This window comes from Helianthus annuus, chromosome 17, assembly GCF_002127325.2.
Source record: "Helianthus annuus cultivar XRQ/B chromosome 17, HanXRQr2.0-SUNRISE, whole genome shotgun sequence".
Classification (NCBI taxonomy): Eukaryota; Viridiplantae; Streptophyta; class Magnoliopsida; order Asterales; family Asteraceae; genus Helianthus; species Helianthus annuus.
The window spans coordinates 127437634-127453668 of record NC_035449.2 but is presented as its reverse complement, the minus strand read 5'-3'; the positions used below and the strand labels follow the sequence as shown (position 1 = coordinate 127453668).

The following is a 16035-nucleotide window of genomic DNA, read 5'->3' as shown; positions in this document are numbered from 1 at the left end:
TCGAATTAAAAGGATCCTTTGGTGGTCTAGTCAAATCGCTTCGTATTTATTCAAGTAATTTTCCTACGGATTATGAAATGGACTGTGCGGACTGTGCAAGGAATTACGTAATTATGGAGGCCTACATAATTATGGAATTCAGTGCACAGGAACCACAGGAAGTTTCATCATGTGTTAAGACCTAGTGACAAGAATAATGATACGGGAGAAGTCTCGGACCTCGACCAATGTCATTTATTCTCACACTCCCCCAATTCTGATCTCAATCACACACCAAGTTTTCCTATGATAAGCCTTCATAAGAAACGTTCGTCAATCAGTAGTTCAAAATTTCATGTTTTACTATTTCAAGGAACTCACTCTGAGGGTTAACAAATTCGCTAAGAATCCTAACATGGCCCAGAGTTTTACCTAAGGGTTCAATGGATCTATTATAAGGCGAAACCTTCACAGCTGTCCTCACGAATTTCCTCTTGAATTAAATTTCGGGACGAAATTTCCTAAAGTAGGGGAGACTGTGACACCTGTGTCACTTCAACCATCAAACAAATGCCAAACCAAGGAAATATTGTATTTCATACTTGGGATTTGTATAAATATGTGTATGCTTTGCACATATCAATTCTTGTTCAATTTCATACTCTACAACGCTTTCTGGAGAATTATACGCAAACTGGTGCATAAACATACTCAGTTTAATGCGACAAATACCCCGGGAGACCATCATACACTTAACATACCTTAAATAACCTTTACATAACTTAGAAATAAGTTTTGAAGGCTTTGGTATGGCAAAAACAAGTTAATTCGCTTACAGGGACTAAATTTGACAAACTGCGAAAGTATGCCAATTTGAACTGTAACGAACATTCCGGAACATGTCCATAAGTTAAACATCCCATATATATCCTTTACATAACTTAGAAATAAGTTTTGAAGGCTTTGGTATGGCAAAAACAAGTTAATTCGCTTACAGGGACTAAATTTGACAAACTGCGAAAGTATGCCAATTTGAACTGTAACGAACATTCCGGAACATGTCCATAAGTTAAACATACCATATATATCCTTTACATAACTTAGAAATAAGTTTTGAAGGCTTTGGTATGGCAAAAACAAGTTAATTCGCTTACAGGGACTAAATTTGACAAACTGCGAAAGTATGCCAATTTGAACTGTAACGAACATTCCGGAACATGTCCATAAGTTAAACATACCATATATATCCTTTACATAGCTTAGAAATAGGCTTTGAGGGGTTTGGTATGCTAAAACAAACTTTTGGATCATTCAGGGACTAAAAGTGTCAAAAAGTGCATAAGTTTGCACTTTCGCGCATAACTCACGTTCTGAATACATCCGGACATCCAAAAATTTATGTAAGCATCCTTATATTATGCCTTAGTGTTTGGCATGAGAAAAATCCATTCGTCGCGTCATTTGGATCGTCTTTCACGCTTATGCGCATTCCGTCGTAATTAAGCGAACATCGCGATCGTACGGCCAAACGAACCGACATCCGGAATATTTTTGAGCATATTTCAAGTCCCCTACACTTTAACTTCATCTTAGAGCCTTGAAATGAGGTTAACGGGGCTTAAACGTGCCAAAAATGGGCCAAAATACGTGTTTCTGAAGTGCAGGGACCAAAATTGAAAATTCTGGTCTGGGAACCTTAGGCGGGGCGCGTAAGGATTTGCCAAATCCTTACGCGGGGCGCGTGAACATGTCTGACAGAAAGATTTTGCAATAAATGCAGAATCTGGCCTTTCGTTCGATCAAAGGGCAATGCCTCTTCACCCAATGAAGGGCCAAAGGCCAAGTTCTCTGAACTTATCCACTAGACACATGTACGCACGAGATCAAAGCACGATATTCGATAAAACGATCCTAACGGTTCCACTTTTCCTATAAATACCCCCCCCCCCTTTTTTGTGTAAAAACCCACAAATCAGATCTAAATGCTCTAAGTTGATGCTTTTGCTTCATACCTGAGCTATTGGATCTTGATTAGCACTCGGGGACCCTCCGTAAGTCTTCTTTCGCTCTTTTATTCGCTTTTCGAGTCCGAAAGTCAACGTTTTGTTGACTTTCTGCATTGACCAGCCTATGGTCGATGCGAAGTTCATGGAACTTCATAACGTGAGCGTGATCACGATGGTTATGGTCCATAGTGACCATACCTACTGATCACCACGTTATCTAGGCTCAGTGACGAGTCGTAGTTTCGGCCAAAATGTGCATTCTTGCATATTTTGTAACCAAACTACTCGTGGGCATCAAAGCCGTTTGTTTTGATGCCAAACCTGTTTCTAAACTTAGTTAAGCATGTTCTAACATGCTTAGCTCGTCACTTTTAGTTTAGTGCTTATATAGGGTCGTAAGGTAAGCGATTTAAACCATCGCTTATACTTTCGAACCCGACCCATTTGGTCGGTCATTAGGACCCGACCAAACACATTAGGTGACCATAGCTATAACCTTCCAAGGTTATACCGTGTGGTCGCAATGTTAGGCGTTTCGAACGCGTTCTACGCAAACGACGCGTAAGGTAGCATAAGCTACCTAAACGGGTCGTGATGGATCGTAAGCACTTAGGTTAAGTTTCATTTTAGTATGTAGGCTTTGTTAAACCATACTACACGAGTCTCCATACTCGTTTGGTTTACGAACCCGCGTACTATCCGATCCTTCCGATTTGGTCCGGTATATTAACATAGCTACCTATTAGGTGCCGTTTGATATCCCGTGATCTTTAGCATTATCTGGTTATTATACAAGAACTCCAAAGCAATCTCAGGTGAGTACATAGTTCCCCTCTTTTACTGTTTTCTGAACTGTTTTGGGGTGAAGCATGTGTACCTATCTGTTATTTTCATGATTTCAAAGTATAATTGATTATACATGATAGTAGTTATCTTTTGACAAACTAAATGACTATCTATGGTTTAAACACTGATTTCTCAAAAATTACAAAAGTAATTGTTGGAATAGTACTTATTTTGTTCACCAGACCGATTGGTAGTATGATATAGCGCTATAGGACTAGACACCCCATTCCTGTTGTCATGGAATGTCTGAAACCAATTCGTTTCTCCATCCAAATAGGGATTTCCTTTGTGGTATCCCTATAGTCTCAAAGGTGTAGTTTGATGCACCAGGTCTGAATGAATTCTTAAATCGCACCTTTAAGGTATATTTTGATATACTCCCAAAAAGTATAGTTTGATATACTCTCATGTGTGGTATTGTACAGAACCAACATATATTTTGTAATCATCCAAAGCATATTGTGATATGTTACTTACATAACTAAAACATAGTTTAATATGTTATTTATCACATCCAAAGCATATACTGATATGTTAGTTACAAGACTAAAACATGGTTTAATGTGTTATTTATAAATCCAAGGTATACTTGTAATATACTACTGAAAACTATTATTTTGAACAACTAAAGTATATTTAATATACTATCTATCAAACGATTTGGTTTTGGTTAGTGTTTAGATAACGGAACGAGTGTAATGTGATGAAAACATGGTAGATACGCCGCTGGTACTTCTTATATATAAGTGTTTTCATTGCATTACATACCGTGGCGTTATTTAGTACACTTGGGTTAACAATATTGGAACTGAAATATATTTTAATATATTACTTATTCAACTTTCTTAAAACCAAGGCATATTTTATATATACCATAAACGTTTTATTAAAACATTGTTTTCCAAACAACTTAACTTATACAAACTCATTTTACATGGTTATTCAGTTAACCATACATTATTCTCTTATTTATACATATCATCTGATCCTATCGTTTTTCAAATGATTTACAAGACAAAGCAAATTTACAAAGTTCATGACTAAACATTTTCTCAAACATAAGTCATGAACTCCGTTTTCACAAAACCTATGTATCTCACAGGCATTTTTATGCTGACGTACCTATTTTTACACATGTTTCAGGTGCTGTCTTGAGATGATTGTTGATACATGCTACATTTAGGATGGACTCGTGCCTTAGCAACTTTAAAACTTGGAAGATCATAGTTGTACTTATGTGATTGTAATAGAACAACGAGTTCATTTAATCAATAAAACAATATTTAAATTTCCATGTGTTATGAAACAATGATTCTGTTACAACACTCCCCGACGTTTCCGCCACGTTTTGTATGTTCTACGTGGTCGGGGTGTGACAGCTGGTGAGTTCATAGTTTTACGAAAACGTTAGTTACCAAGTGTTTAGTTAATCCATTGAATTTAAATCCAAAAGTAATGTTGAAAACAATGTTGATAATACCCCAATACAAGACGGCTTCTGATTATTTTGCCCTTTCTCCAATGCTCCTATCAAAGCATTGGTCATGACTAGGTCATTAGTTCAACACCCGTCCTCCCAGGAACGGGGTGAGGTTGCCAAACCTAAGTAGCGCTACTAACTAATACCATGTTACCTTCCTGGTAACCAAACAACACGGAGGGACTTTAAAGGTGATAGGAAGAGTATATTATCCAACATTCCCGTTTTTACCCAAAAGACTTATCCCTCCTCGGGATACCCACTGACTGTCCCAACCACCGGGACGCATGCTCAAAAGTAATGAACTCACCTTTGGTTTGCTCGGTAAGATTATGTACTCGTTTATCAACTGTTCAAACACGTCCTAGAATTGTTACCGATAACGATCAGTTTTATGTGTACAATAACTACCCATCTCATGCACAATCAATTCACATATCTCTTGTTCACATAACACACAATTATTGTACATTTATCTCACACATAAAGTTCAAATCATAATAGTCAATCTATAAATTTAATATCAGTGAGTAGTCTCCTAGCATGTATTTGATTCATAAGCAGGTTCATTTCATGACCTCATGTTTTCACATATATAACACCTTATTTATTCAACACAACACAACACATTCAAAGTAACTAAGTCAACAACTCACTTGGGTTTGGTAGGGTCTGTGATAGATTTATATCAATTATGATCGACTCATGGCTTATTCCCTAATACCCAACCCAACAAGGTCCAACTACCATTACTAGTTAGTATTCCATGCCTACACTTCGGGTATTTCAACAGGTTGCAATATCACAAAATTATCACAATATTACACATTATTTATTTGGGCCACATACGATTTCTTATTACAAACATGCAAGACAAACCATGACCTAACAACCCATTATTGCACTTATATTAGCATGCGGCCCAATAGGTTCCAGGACCAACCAAAGAGTACGTGTAGCAGTGCGGCCCGGTACCATAAGAAAATGTGCGGTTCCAAAACCAGGGGCCCACCCGCTGGACGTGCAGCCCACTCACACATGGCCCAATCGAGTAACCATTTTCCCATGTCCGGCCCGCTAGTGTCTCGTCCATAATGTACCAGTTTGAATCAGTTACTCACGATTCCGCATTGATTCAAATCCTCATCTTATGATCAACATATCATCCTCATTTAAATCAGATTAATCAAGAACAAATATAAATTAAGATTCGAACACCCCATTAACACATCTCATAGCATGTTATAACACTAAACCATTGATTACACTTCACACATGGCCGAGAATGACCAAATCATGATTCACAAATTATTAATTCATATATTGAGCCCCCATATTTCATTCATGCATGACAGCTGTTTCCTATTATCCATTTATCACAAAGCATATGATCTTGAAATTATCATCATGATATGCACATGGTTGTTATTGTTACTGTTACATCACCAATAATTGTGAACTATATATCAATCATCATTCCAACAGATATTCATACTCATACGATCATCGATTAGATTTCAAACTCATGCATGAACAACCCTAAACATAATCTAACATGCAAGAACATAATCAGTTTTCTCACGTTTTATACATGGCAAGATCACATAATCAGGAACTAGCATGAGAGTAAATCTACTAACCAAGAGAGGACTCGGCTGAAGAAGGTGGTTTCTCGCTGATGAGGGGGGGACGGATATGTTGTTCTCGTGATTCAAGAGAGGGTAGAAGTAAACTAGGGTTTTTGATATTATTTGTGGTTTACGTAATATAACACAAGGGGGTCATGGGTTTCAAAGGGTGTGGGCCGATGAAAGGTTTTGAATAGTATGGCCTCCGGCCCAGACTAATATCATGAAGACTAAACATGTTCGCGGCCCAAGTGAGGAACTAGACGAGGCTCACTACATCATTTATTCTACTACGCACACACGAACACGCCAATGCGACCTAAGTAATTAAGCACATATAACACGTTTAACGACTTCGTGTACAGTTTAACGACTTCGTGTACAGTTTAACGACTTCGTGTACAGCTAGTCCGTTAAACACACGCAATCATAAAGTGACGCACGAGATAGGAAGATAGCATAGAGATACACACTGAAAGTTGTGGGATTTCAAGCAATGCTAGCCTTAATCATCCGGGTTGTCACATCATCCCCAACTTGAAAGAAATTTCGTCCCGATATTTGACAAGTAACCCAAAACAACAGGATGCTAAATCAGGATGACTGTGGATTTTTCCGCGGGTACCACATCATTCCCAACTTGAAAGAAATTTCGTCCCGAAATTTGACAAGTAAGACTCAACCAAAGGTAAGTGTCTTCGAGCGTCGGGATGGTTTGTTTACCCAAACAGTCTGTCCTACGGTGATAAGCGATGCTCATGTCTAGACGTGAGCCAAGGGTGTTGTGTATTGTTTGTCATAAATTAGGTATAAATCAAAATCAGAGGTACAGGAGTTGGCACCTCGTGCCTAGAAGCCGCCTCTCCCAGAGGAAGATTCACAACTATGAAGACTCGTCAGTTCTCTTGATTGCGAGAAAGTGTGCTGGTAACGTGAGTCCATCAACGATCATTCAGGTGATAGTGTTTCCGTTTCTAGTAAACATCGTTCTCATGCGCTGCTATGTGGGCCTTCAGGCCCAATCATCCGTACATGGTTTTCAGGTTTTAATTCATTCTATCAAAACTCAAATGAATAGGATGTTGAAACCCGTGTGCTTTGCCTGCACCAGTTTCCTAGGGTTGCTGTATAGTGAGGTCCACATTCATTACATGAAGTAGCAAAAATTGTCCGTCCTGTCAAAAGTTGCTTCCCCATGCCCCGCGTGGGTTAATCTTGAGAACTCTCTTCCTTCGAAACAAGGGTATACGGAAGGCCCTTGTGATCGGTCTAGGTAGTGCATTTGGTACCGTCCAAGTAATGCCTCCAACTTAAATCCAAAGACCATGGCTTCCACCGTAGATCGTGGCTTGTGCAGTTCTTCCTGTAAGTCCACCACGTAAGCCGTCGCCTTCTCACGTTGTATCGGTGCGTAACCGGGACACTGATTCGAACCATCAGGGTATACCTCCAGACCATCAGTACCCTCAGATAGGAGTAATGCTCAGTGCGTTGCAGGGTTGTGTTTCAAAAGCTGAGAAGACGTTCCACGACTTTGTTTCCCAAGAATTCACAGCTCCCAGCTGTGCTAAGGAGGTTGTAGTTACGCAGTCTTTGAAAATCCCATGATGAATCTGTGATAGTATCCAGCGAACCCAAGGGATTGCTATACCCCAGAAAGAAATCAGGATTTGCATCAGGTCAATTCTGACATTCCAACTAACGATGTGGAAATAAACCAGGTAACTCTTCAGAAGACACGTCAGAAAATTCACGAATAACTGGAAGATGCTCGTTCTTCCTTTCTTAAAGTGGCGAATCGGTGACAAGGGCTAGTATAGCAGAGTAGCCCTTCCGTAGACACTTCTGGGCTTTCACGACTGAGACGATGCCAACAATGGCACCACTACGATGATCTTGAACTGATAAGGATCCCCCACTGGGAAGAGGGATACGCACGATTTTCTTTTTGCAGAGAGTTTCTACTTGATACATAGATAACCAAGTCCATGTCAACTACCACGTCAAAACTTACAAGAGTATTGGGAAGTAGGTCAATGTCGAACACTTGACCCACGAGATCAAGTTTCCAACCAAAAAGAACATGAGAAGCTTCTATCGATTTACTATCAGTTAATTCTACTACATGCTTATTTACAATAAAGGTGGGAGTCAGTCCTAACTGACGACTGAACCCTAAGGCACATAACTCCAATCGAAACAAGAGTCAAATAAAACAGAAGCAGAAAAAGATCATTCAAAGAAGACGTACCGGTCTCAACATTGCCATCACTACGAGTCTCCCCCAGCGCCAATAGTAAATATTCTTCCACGTGCTCCGTTCCCACCATTGTTCCCATTGTTGCCGCTCCCAGTATTGTTGTTGTTGCCAGCATTCTGATTAAGCTGAGGGCAATCCCTCTTAAAATGACCCTCATCACCACACTGAAAGCACCCCTTTTGATTTCCCTGGTTCTGTTGAGACTGTTGCCTCTCCTGTTGCTGTGGCTGCTTTGGAAGCCAGACCCTGCAATCTTTAGCCATATGACCCACCTTGTTGCACCTATGACATACCCGGGTGCACGGCCCGCGATGGTGAAACATACACTTATCACACTTTGGTAACTTTCCCGCGTAAGAACCCTGATTTGAATTGTTGCTCTGATTCTGGTTCACAGAAGACGACCGGCTGAAACTACGGTGGATGTTGTGGTCTGCCCTTTTCTGAGATTGGCTGGCACTGGTTGCTTTGTTAGTATCGTTCCATTTTCGCTTGTGATCACTAGCAGGTGTGGTAGCTGTAGCAGTCGGGGTAGTAGCAGAAACGCGTGGCGGCAAGTTGCCACGTTCGACCTCTTGGTCAGTAATCTTATGTGCCAAACGGACGATACGGGGCAGATTGTCTAGGTTTGCAGCAGTAACGTACCCCTTAACAGCTGGTGCTAAGCCCTTGAGATACAACTCAATTCGCCGGGGTGGAGGTCGAGACATGTTAGGGCACAAAGTTGCTAAATCATTAGACCTCCTAGTGTATGCTTCAATCTCAGATCCCTCCATTTTCAGATTGTAGAACTCGTTTTCCAGTTTCTGAATCTCATCAAGAGGACAATACTCCTCTCGCATCAACTCCTTGAAATCATCCCAAGTAGTGGCATTCGCCATCTCAATACCCAACATCTGAACCTGGGCATTCCACCATGTAAGGGCACCATCCTTGAGTGTGCCTGTAGCATACTTCACTCTGTCACCAGCTGGACAGTTACACATTGCAAATACCGATTCTGCCTTCTCAAACCATCTCAGGAGCCCTACAGCCCCTTCAGTCCCACTGAAGGTCTGTGGCTTACAATCCATGAACATCTTGTACGTACAAACAGGTGGAGCAGGTGGATGGTTTTGATTCGCAGGTTGACCTAAAACGAAAGAACGTACAACGCACAGGTAAGATTCGAGTTTATGACGCAAAAAGAGATAGTATTGGCACTTATCGTACCAGCCTGGTAAGCCGCTAGAGCTTCAGCTACACGAGTGTTGATCAGGTCGGTTAATTCGGCCTGGGTCATAGCAATGTGACCACGTCCACCACCTCGGCCTCCTCCACGTCCACTCATGGTTCTAAATAAGAAAAGGGAACTATCTTAAGGGTCGAAATGAGGTAAAAGTCGAGTATCACATTGAAATCTACAAACTACCAAGTTTACACACAATAGGGCAGAACCCTTCCCACGCTCGTTAAGCCTCACTAGGACTTGCATGCACCTCGCGTTATTATTATGTGTGCACCCATAATAATAAGGCGATTTGCATGCTTATCTCAGTGCCTCTTAACTTGCGCTAAAAGGTTCCCCACATTCAAATAGCATGCGAAAAGTTTTATATGATCTAGAATCACAATAGTCGAAGGGTAGTGTCACACTAACAGTTCAAATAACAGGGGTTGGTAATATAAGGGCTCATGCTGTTGTGCCAAGTGTGCATTCACGTGCAATGTCATACATAAGTGTACACTAGATATACTATGCAATCGTAAATGAGAAACGAACCTTGCAGTCTGGAGCTGAGTGTCATGGTGGATTTCGGTACTGTTCGGTTATAGTCTGGTTTTATGAAAACGTTTTAAAACCAAGTTCACTATAACCAATGGCTCTGATACCAAACTGTCACACCCCCAAAATACCACCTAGGGAGTGTCCCTGTTAGGCGTGTAACGTACCAGCAATGAGCCACTAATCATATTGAACCCATACAAGTTTCTCAATAAAGTTCTCAATTATTAATAAAATACCATCAATATGTTTAAATGAAAACCAATATGTTCAGCGGAAGCAAATAGTAAATCAAGTTAAACTGTTTCAAAAAAACCAAAGTATAGTTTCATGAAATCAATCGCATAAATCCTCCCAGTCGACCCATGACCACTCCAGCTACTCCAGACAGCAAGTTCCCCAAATCCAAGATACCTAACGACCTGCGAGCATGCAACAAGTGTATCAGACAACGCTGGTGAGTTCATAGTTTTACGAAAACGTTAGTTACCAAGTGTTTAGTTAATCCATTGAATTTAAATCCAAAAGTAATGTTGAAAACAATGTTGATAATACCCCAATACAAGACGGCTTCTGATTATTTTGCCCTTTCTCCAATGCTCCTATCAAAGCATTGGTCATGACTAGGTCATTAGTTCAACACCCGTCCTCCCAGGAACGGGGTGAGGTTGCCAAACCTAAGTAGCGCTACTAACTAATACCATGTTACCTTCCTGGTAACCAAACAACACGGAGGGACTTTAAAGGTGATAGGAAGAGTATATTATCCAACATTCCCGTTTTTACCCAAAAGACTTATCCCTCCTCGGGATACCCACTGACTGTCCCAACCACCGGGACGCATGCTCAAAAGTAATGAACTCACCTTTGGTTTGCTCGGTAAGATTATGTACTCGTTTATCAACTGTTCAAACACGTCCTAGAATTGTTACCGATAACGATCAGTTTTATGTGTACAATAACTACCCATCTCATGCACAATCAATTCACATATCTCTTGTTCACATAACACACAATTATTGTACATTTATCTCACACATAAAGTTCAAATCATAATAGTCAATCTATAAATTTAATATCAGTGAGTAGTCGCCTAGCATGTATTTGATTCATAAGCAGGTTCATTTCATGACCTCATGTTTTCACATATATAACACCTTATTTATTCAACACAACACAACACATTCAAAGTAACTAAGTCCACAACTCACTTGGGTTTGGTAGGGTCTGTGATAGATTTATATCAATTATGATCGACTCATGGCTTATTCCCTAATACCCAACCCAACAAGGTCCAACTACCATTACTAGTTAGTATTCCATGCCTACACTTCGGGTATTTCAACAGGTTGCAATATCACAAAATTATCACAATATTACACATTATTTATTTGGGCCACATACGATTTCTTATTACAAACATGCAAGACAAACCATGACCTAACAACCCATTATTGCACTTATATTAGCATGCGGCCCAATAGGTTCCAGGACCAACCAAAGAGTACGTGTAGCAGTGCGGCCCGGTACCTTCAGAAAATGTGCGGTTCCAAAACCGGGGGCCCACCCGCTGGATGTGCAGCCCACTCACACATGGCCCAATCGAGTAACCATTTTCCCATGTCCGGCCCGCTAGTGTCTCGTCCATAATGTACCAGTTTGAATCAGTTACTCACGATTCCGCATTGATTCAAATCCTCATCTTATGATCAACATATCATCCTCATTTAAATTAGATTAATCAAGAACAAATATAAATTAAGATTCGAACACCCCATTAACACATCTCATAGCATGTTATAACACTAAACCATTGATTACACTTCACACATGGCCGAGAATGACCAAATCATGATTCACAAATTATTAATTCATTTATTGAGCCCCCATATTTCATTCATGCATGACAACTGTTTCCTATTATCCAATTATCACAAAGCATATGATCTTGAAATTATCATCATGATATGCACATGGTTGTTATTGCTACTGTTACATCACCAATAATTGTGAACTATATATCAATCATCATTCCAACAGATATTCATACTCATACGATCATCGATTAGATTTCAAACTCATGCATGAACAACCCTAAACATAATCTAACATGCAAGAACATAATCAGTTTTGTCACGTTTTACACATGGCAAGATCACATAATCAGGAACTAGCATGAGAGTAAATCTACTAACCAAGAGAGGACTCGGCTGAAGAAGGTGGTTTCTCGCTGATGAGGGGGGGACGGATATGTTGTTCTCGTGATTCAAGAGAGGGTAGAAGTAAACTAGGGTTTTTAATATTATTTGTGGTTTACGTAATATAACACAAGGGGGTTATGGGTTTCAAAGGGTGTGGGCCGATGAAAGGTTTTGAATAGTATGGCCTCCGGCCCAGACTAATATCATGAAGAGTAAACATGTTCGCGGTCCAAGTGAGGAACTAGACGAGGCTCACTACATCATTTATTCTACTACGCACACACGAACACGCCAATGCGACCTAAGTAATTAAGCACATATAACACGTTTAACGACTTCGTGTACAGTTTAACGACTTCGTGTACAGTTTAACGACTTCGTGTACAGCTAGTCCGTTAAACACACGCAATCATAAAGTGACGCACGAGATAGGAAGATAGCATAGAGATACACACTGAAAGTTGTGGGATTTCAAGCAATGCTAGCCTTAATCATCCGGGTTGTCACACAAAACTTCTTCAACTTTCTTTTCCAACCTTTTTACTTGTTCATCACTCGCAAAGTTGAAATCACCAATGTCATCAAGAGGAATATTCACTTGAATATAAGGAAAATCTTTAAGACTTGAAGAACCAGCTTGAGTGGTTTGGACATGTGGTTGTTTAGATGGTGGTGTTTGAAAAATTTGTGATGAAGTGAAAACAAGTTGTTCTTGAATTGGTGATTGATGTGGTGGTGATTGATGTAGTGGTGAAAGATGTGGTGGAGGTGATGGTGGTGGTGTAGGTTGTTTTGGTGGTGATTTATGTGGTGATTGAGGTGGTGATGGTTCAGGTGGTGGTGATGGTGGTTGACTTGGTTTTGGTTTGGATGAACGTTTAGGATTCAGCTTGATTATCATCCTTCTTCTTGCTGCTTTAGGAGAAACCACACTTTTTCTTGCACTAGTCTTCTTCCTACCACCAAATGATGGAGGTGTCTGAGATTCTATGACATGCTCAGGAAATGGATTGTACAATTCATCATCTTTATCCTCTCTCCTCTTTCTCTTGAGCTGCTTCTCTTTCTCAATTTCAGCTCTAATTCTTTCCGCACGTTCATTTTCATCAATTTCTTCTTTAGATGAACTTGATGAGCTTTCCTCTACATCGTCACTTTCATCACCAGTTGCTTTGGTTGCTTTTACAGCTTTAAAACTTTCGTTAAGAGCTTTCAACAGACGATCAGATTCAGGAGATAAATGATCCCCTTCAACATTATCTTCAGCTTCAGCTTCAGCTTCATCTTCTTCCTCTGATTCATCAACAAGCATAGTCTCAACATTCTTCTTTTGATGCTTTTTCTTTGGCTGAGAAGATGAACCCACCTCTGCTTGAACTTTAGGAGCTGCTTTTCTGCTCCTCTTTTTCTTTTCTCCCTTCAGAAACCACTCATTCCTCGTTTCTTTGAAAATTTCAAGTATTTTCAACTCATCTGCATAGCTTGCTTCTTTCATTTCTTTCTCATTTCTCCAGTTCTGATGATCAACTGGATCTGGATCTTGGTAATTTTTGTCTTTGATAAACCCAAAGAATTCAGCTTTTGTTGATGGCTCTGGATGGTTTGTGTAATATCTTGCTAATACTTTCAGCATCTCATTATCCATGTGGAATAACTGCAACAAATCATTCTTATCATCTCTCTCCAGATCAGGATACGCATGGTCTAAGATCATCTGTATAAATCTAGGATAGATCCATGTTTTGCTTTTTGAAGTAATATTCTCTACCATATAGCGAAACACAATATTTGAAAAATTATACTTCTTGTTTAACATAAGTGCAGTCACCATTCACATTTGATAATCCCGTCTCACATCATAACCTCCTTTTCGTTGATTGAGAGCATGCAACACTGAATGTATAAGAAACTTGTAAGGCTTGGAAAAACATGCTTTCAAGTAGTTAGCCTTGTTCAGTGGTCCTCTATATCCCACCCTTAGCATACAACCCTTGACCATCTTTTCTGGAAACTTTGTCGGAGAATTCTCATCGTCCGGAAAGTTTATCACTTCACGTACTAGCTGCTCTGTGATAATGATCGGTTTGTCTTCGTCATTCAAGCTCATAATTGAATTTATCATTTTGTGTTCTTCGTCATATGTTGTTGGTGCACTAAATGTCTGCTGACTACGTCTTATCAAGTCTTGTGTCTAGATAGATTAAACATGTGTTCAAAAGTGATTAGATTAGGGCTGTTTAGGTTAGATATGATCCTAGCCGTTTGAAACAACTCTGGCCGTTTGAACATGTCTGGCCGTTTGAACCTTGGCCGTTTGAACTTGTTGGTGTCGCTCAAACGGAAGGGTATGTTGTCTATATATAGGAGTTCATTTCAAACGGACAGAGTACGTATATGTGTGTTTGTGAGTTGAGGTGCTGTCGGATTTGTATCAGAATCATTGTAAAGACTCGCAATCAGTAATAGAAAGAGAAATTGGAAGGAACAAGCTGTTTTGACTTAGTTTACTTTGTTTCCGCCTTTGTAAACTGAGATGAACTACTTTTGCTGACGTTTAAGGACATCGGAACGATCCTACATATGTTGCATTTTTCCAGAATCGTTCAATGTGTGACCTGAATAAAAGGTGTTGCTTCATCAAAGCTTTCTGTATAGGTAATCTCTTCATGAAATCCAGAATGCTCTTGAATTCGGCCATCTTTGGTATCTTCTCCTCATCGTAAACACAACAAATGTTGTGTAGTGGATCAAATAGCACATTCGAAGCCTGAAAAAATTACAACATACATTCAAATCAAACACTTGGAATAATTTTTCCAAAACATATCATTCATGCGAAATGAACATTTCATACGAAATGTCATTTCAAGTGAAAACAACTTCAAACGGAATGACTAATTGAAGCGATATGACAATTCAAACGGAATGACATTTACACACGAAATCACAGTTCAAACGGAATGCCATGTTGAAACGAAAAGGCCATTTGAAACGAAATACCATGTTAAAACGAAATACCCATTTCGTACGAAATGGGTCGTCGTTTCGTTTGAAATTCACTTCTATTTCGTTTGAAACTGACAAGATCAAAGCAATGATTTTACATGAACTGATGATGAAATTAATTGTCTGTGTTTGTTCTATGATGAATTCCGAGCATAAGGATCTGTTTTATTTTCAATTTCGACCATAAAATTAACCTAGATCTAAGTTCAAAGATCAGACTTTCTGGGTTCATATGGAAACAAGTCATTAACAGCAAATTAGAAGCCTAGATCTGATCTACAACACAATCCGAGATCATGGGTGTGATTATCATTCAATTTAAACCATAAACAAACCCTAGATCTATGTCTGAAGTCCTGATCATCGTCGTTCAAATGAAAACAGTTCAAATCGACATGAATCTCACCTTTCCCATGATTATAAGTTGAGTAAACCAATTAGAATCAGATTTCAAACAACAAATGGGCAAGATCTCGGCTAGAAACACAAGATTTGGTGATTTCGTCTGAAAATCACTTTGGCAGTGTTTTGATACGAAATGACAGAAATGATTCCTTCATGCGAAATCAGACCCCTATTAATAGACAAGCTCATTTCGTACGAAATGAGCTTTGAGCAGTTTCACGCGAAATCACACTTCAAGCGAAACCAAGTTCAAGCGAAATCAATGTTCAAGCGAAATGGCTATTTCGTGCGAAATAGTCATTTCGTTTAAAATGACACTTTTTCAAAAATTTTCAAACTTTTTAACTTTTTGTTATTTTACCATCACACCCAGTTAACCAAGTCGAAGTTAATGACCCTGGTCAACTGTTTAGCCTGCCAAGTTCAAGTTAATGACCTTGGCTGACCAGTTTATGAAGA

At 39.6% G+C, this 16035-nt stretch overlaps 1 protein-coding gene across 1 annotated transcript; it reads right to left on the bottom strand.

Moving 5' to 3' along the window:
* Positions 1–12652: 12652 nt before the first annotated feature.
* On the bottom strand, positions 12653–13936 carry LOC110925031 (histone-lysine N-methyltransferase SETD1B-like). Its single transcript, XM_022169004.1, has one exon. It carries the CDS (start codon positions 13934–13936, stop codon positions 12653–12655), a length of 1284 nt encoding a protein of 427 aa, XP_022024696.1.
* Positions 13937–16035: the final 2099 nt, after the last annotated feature.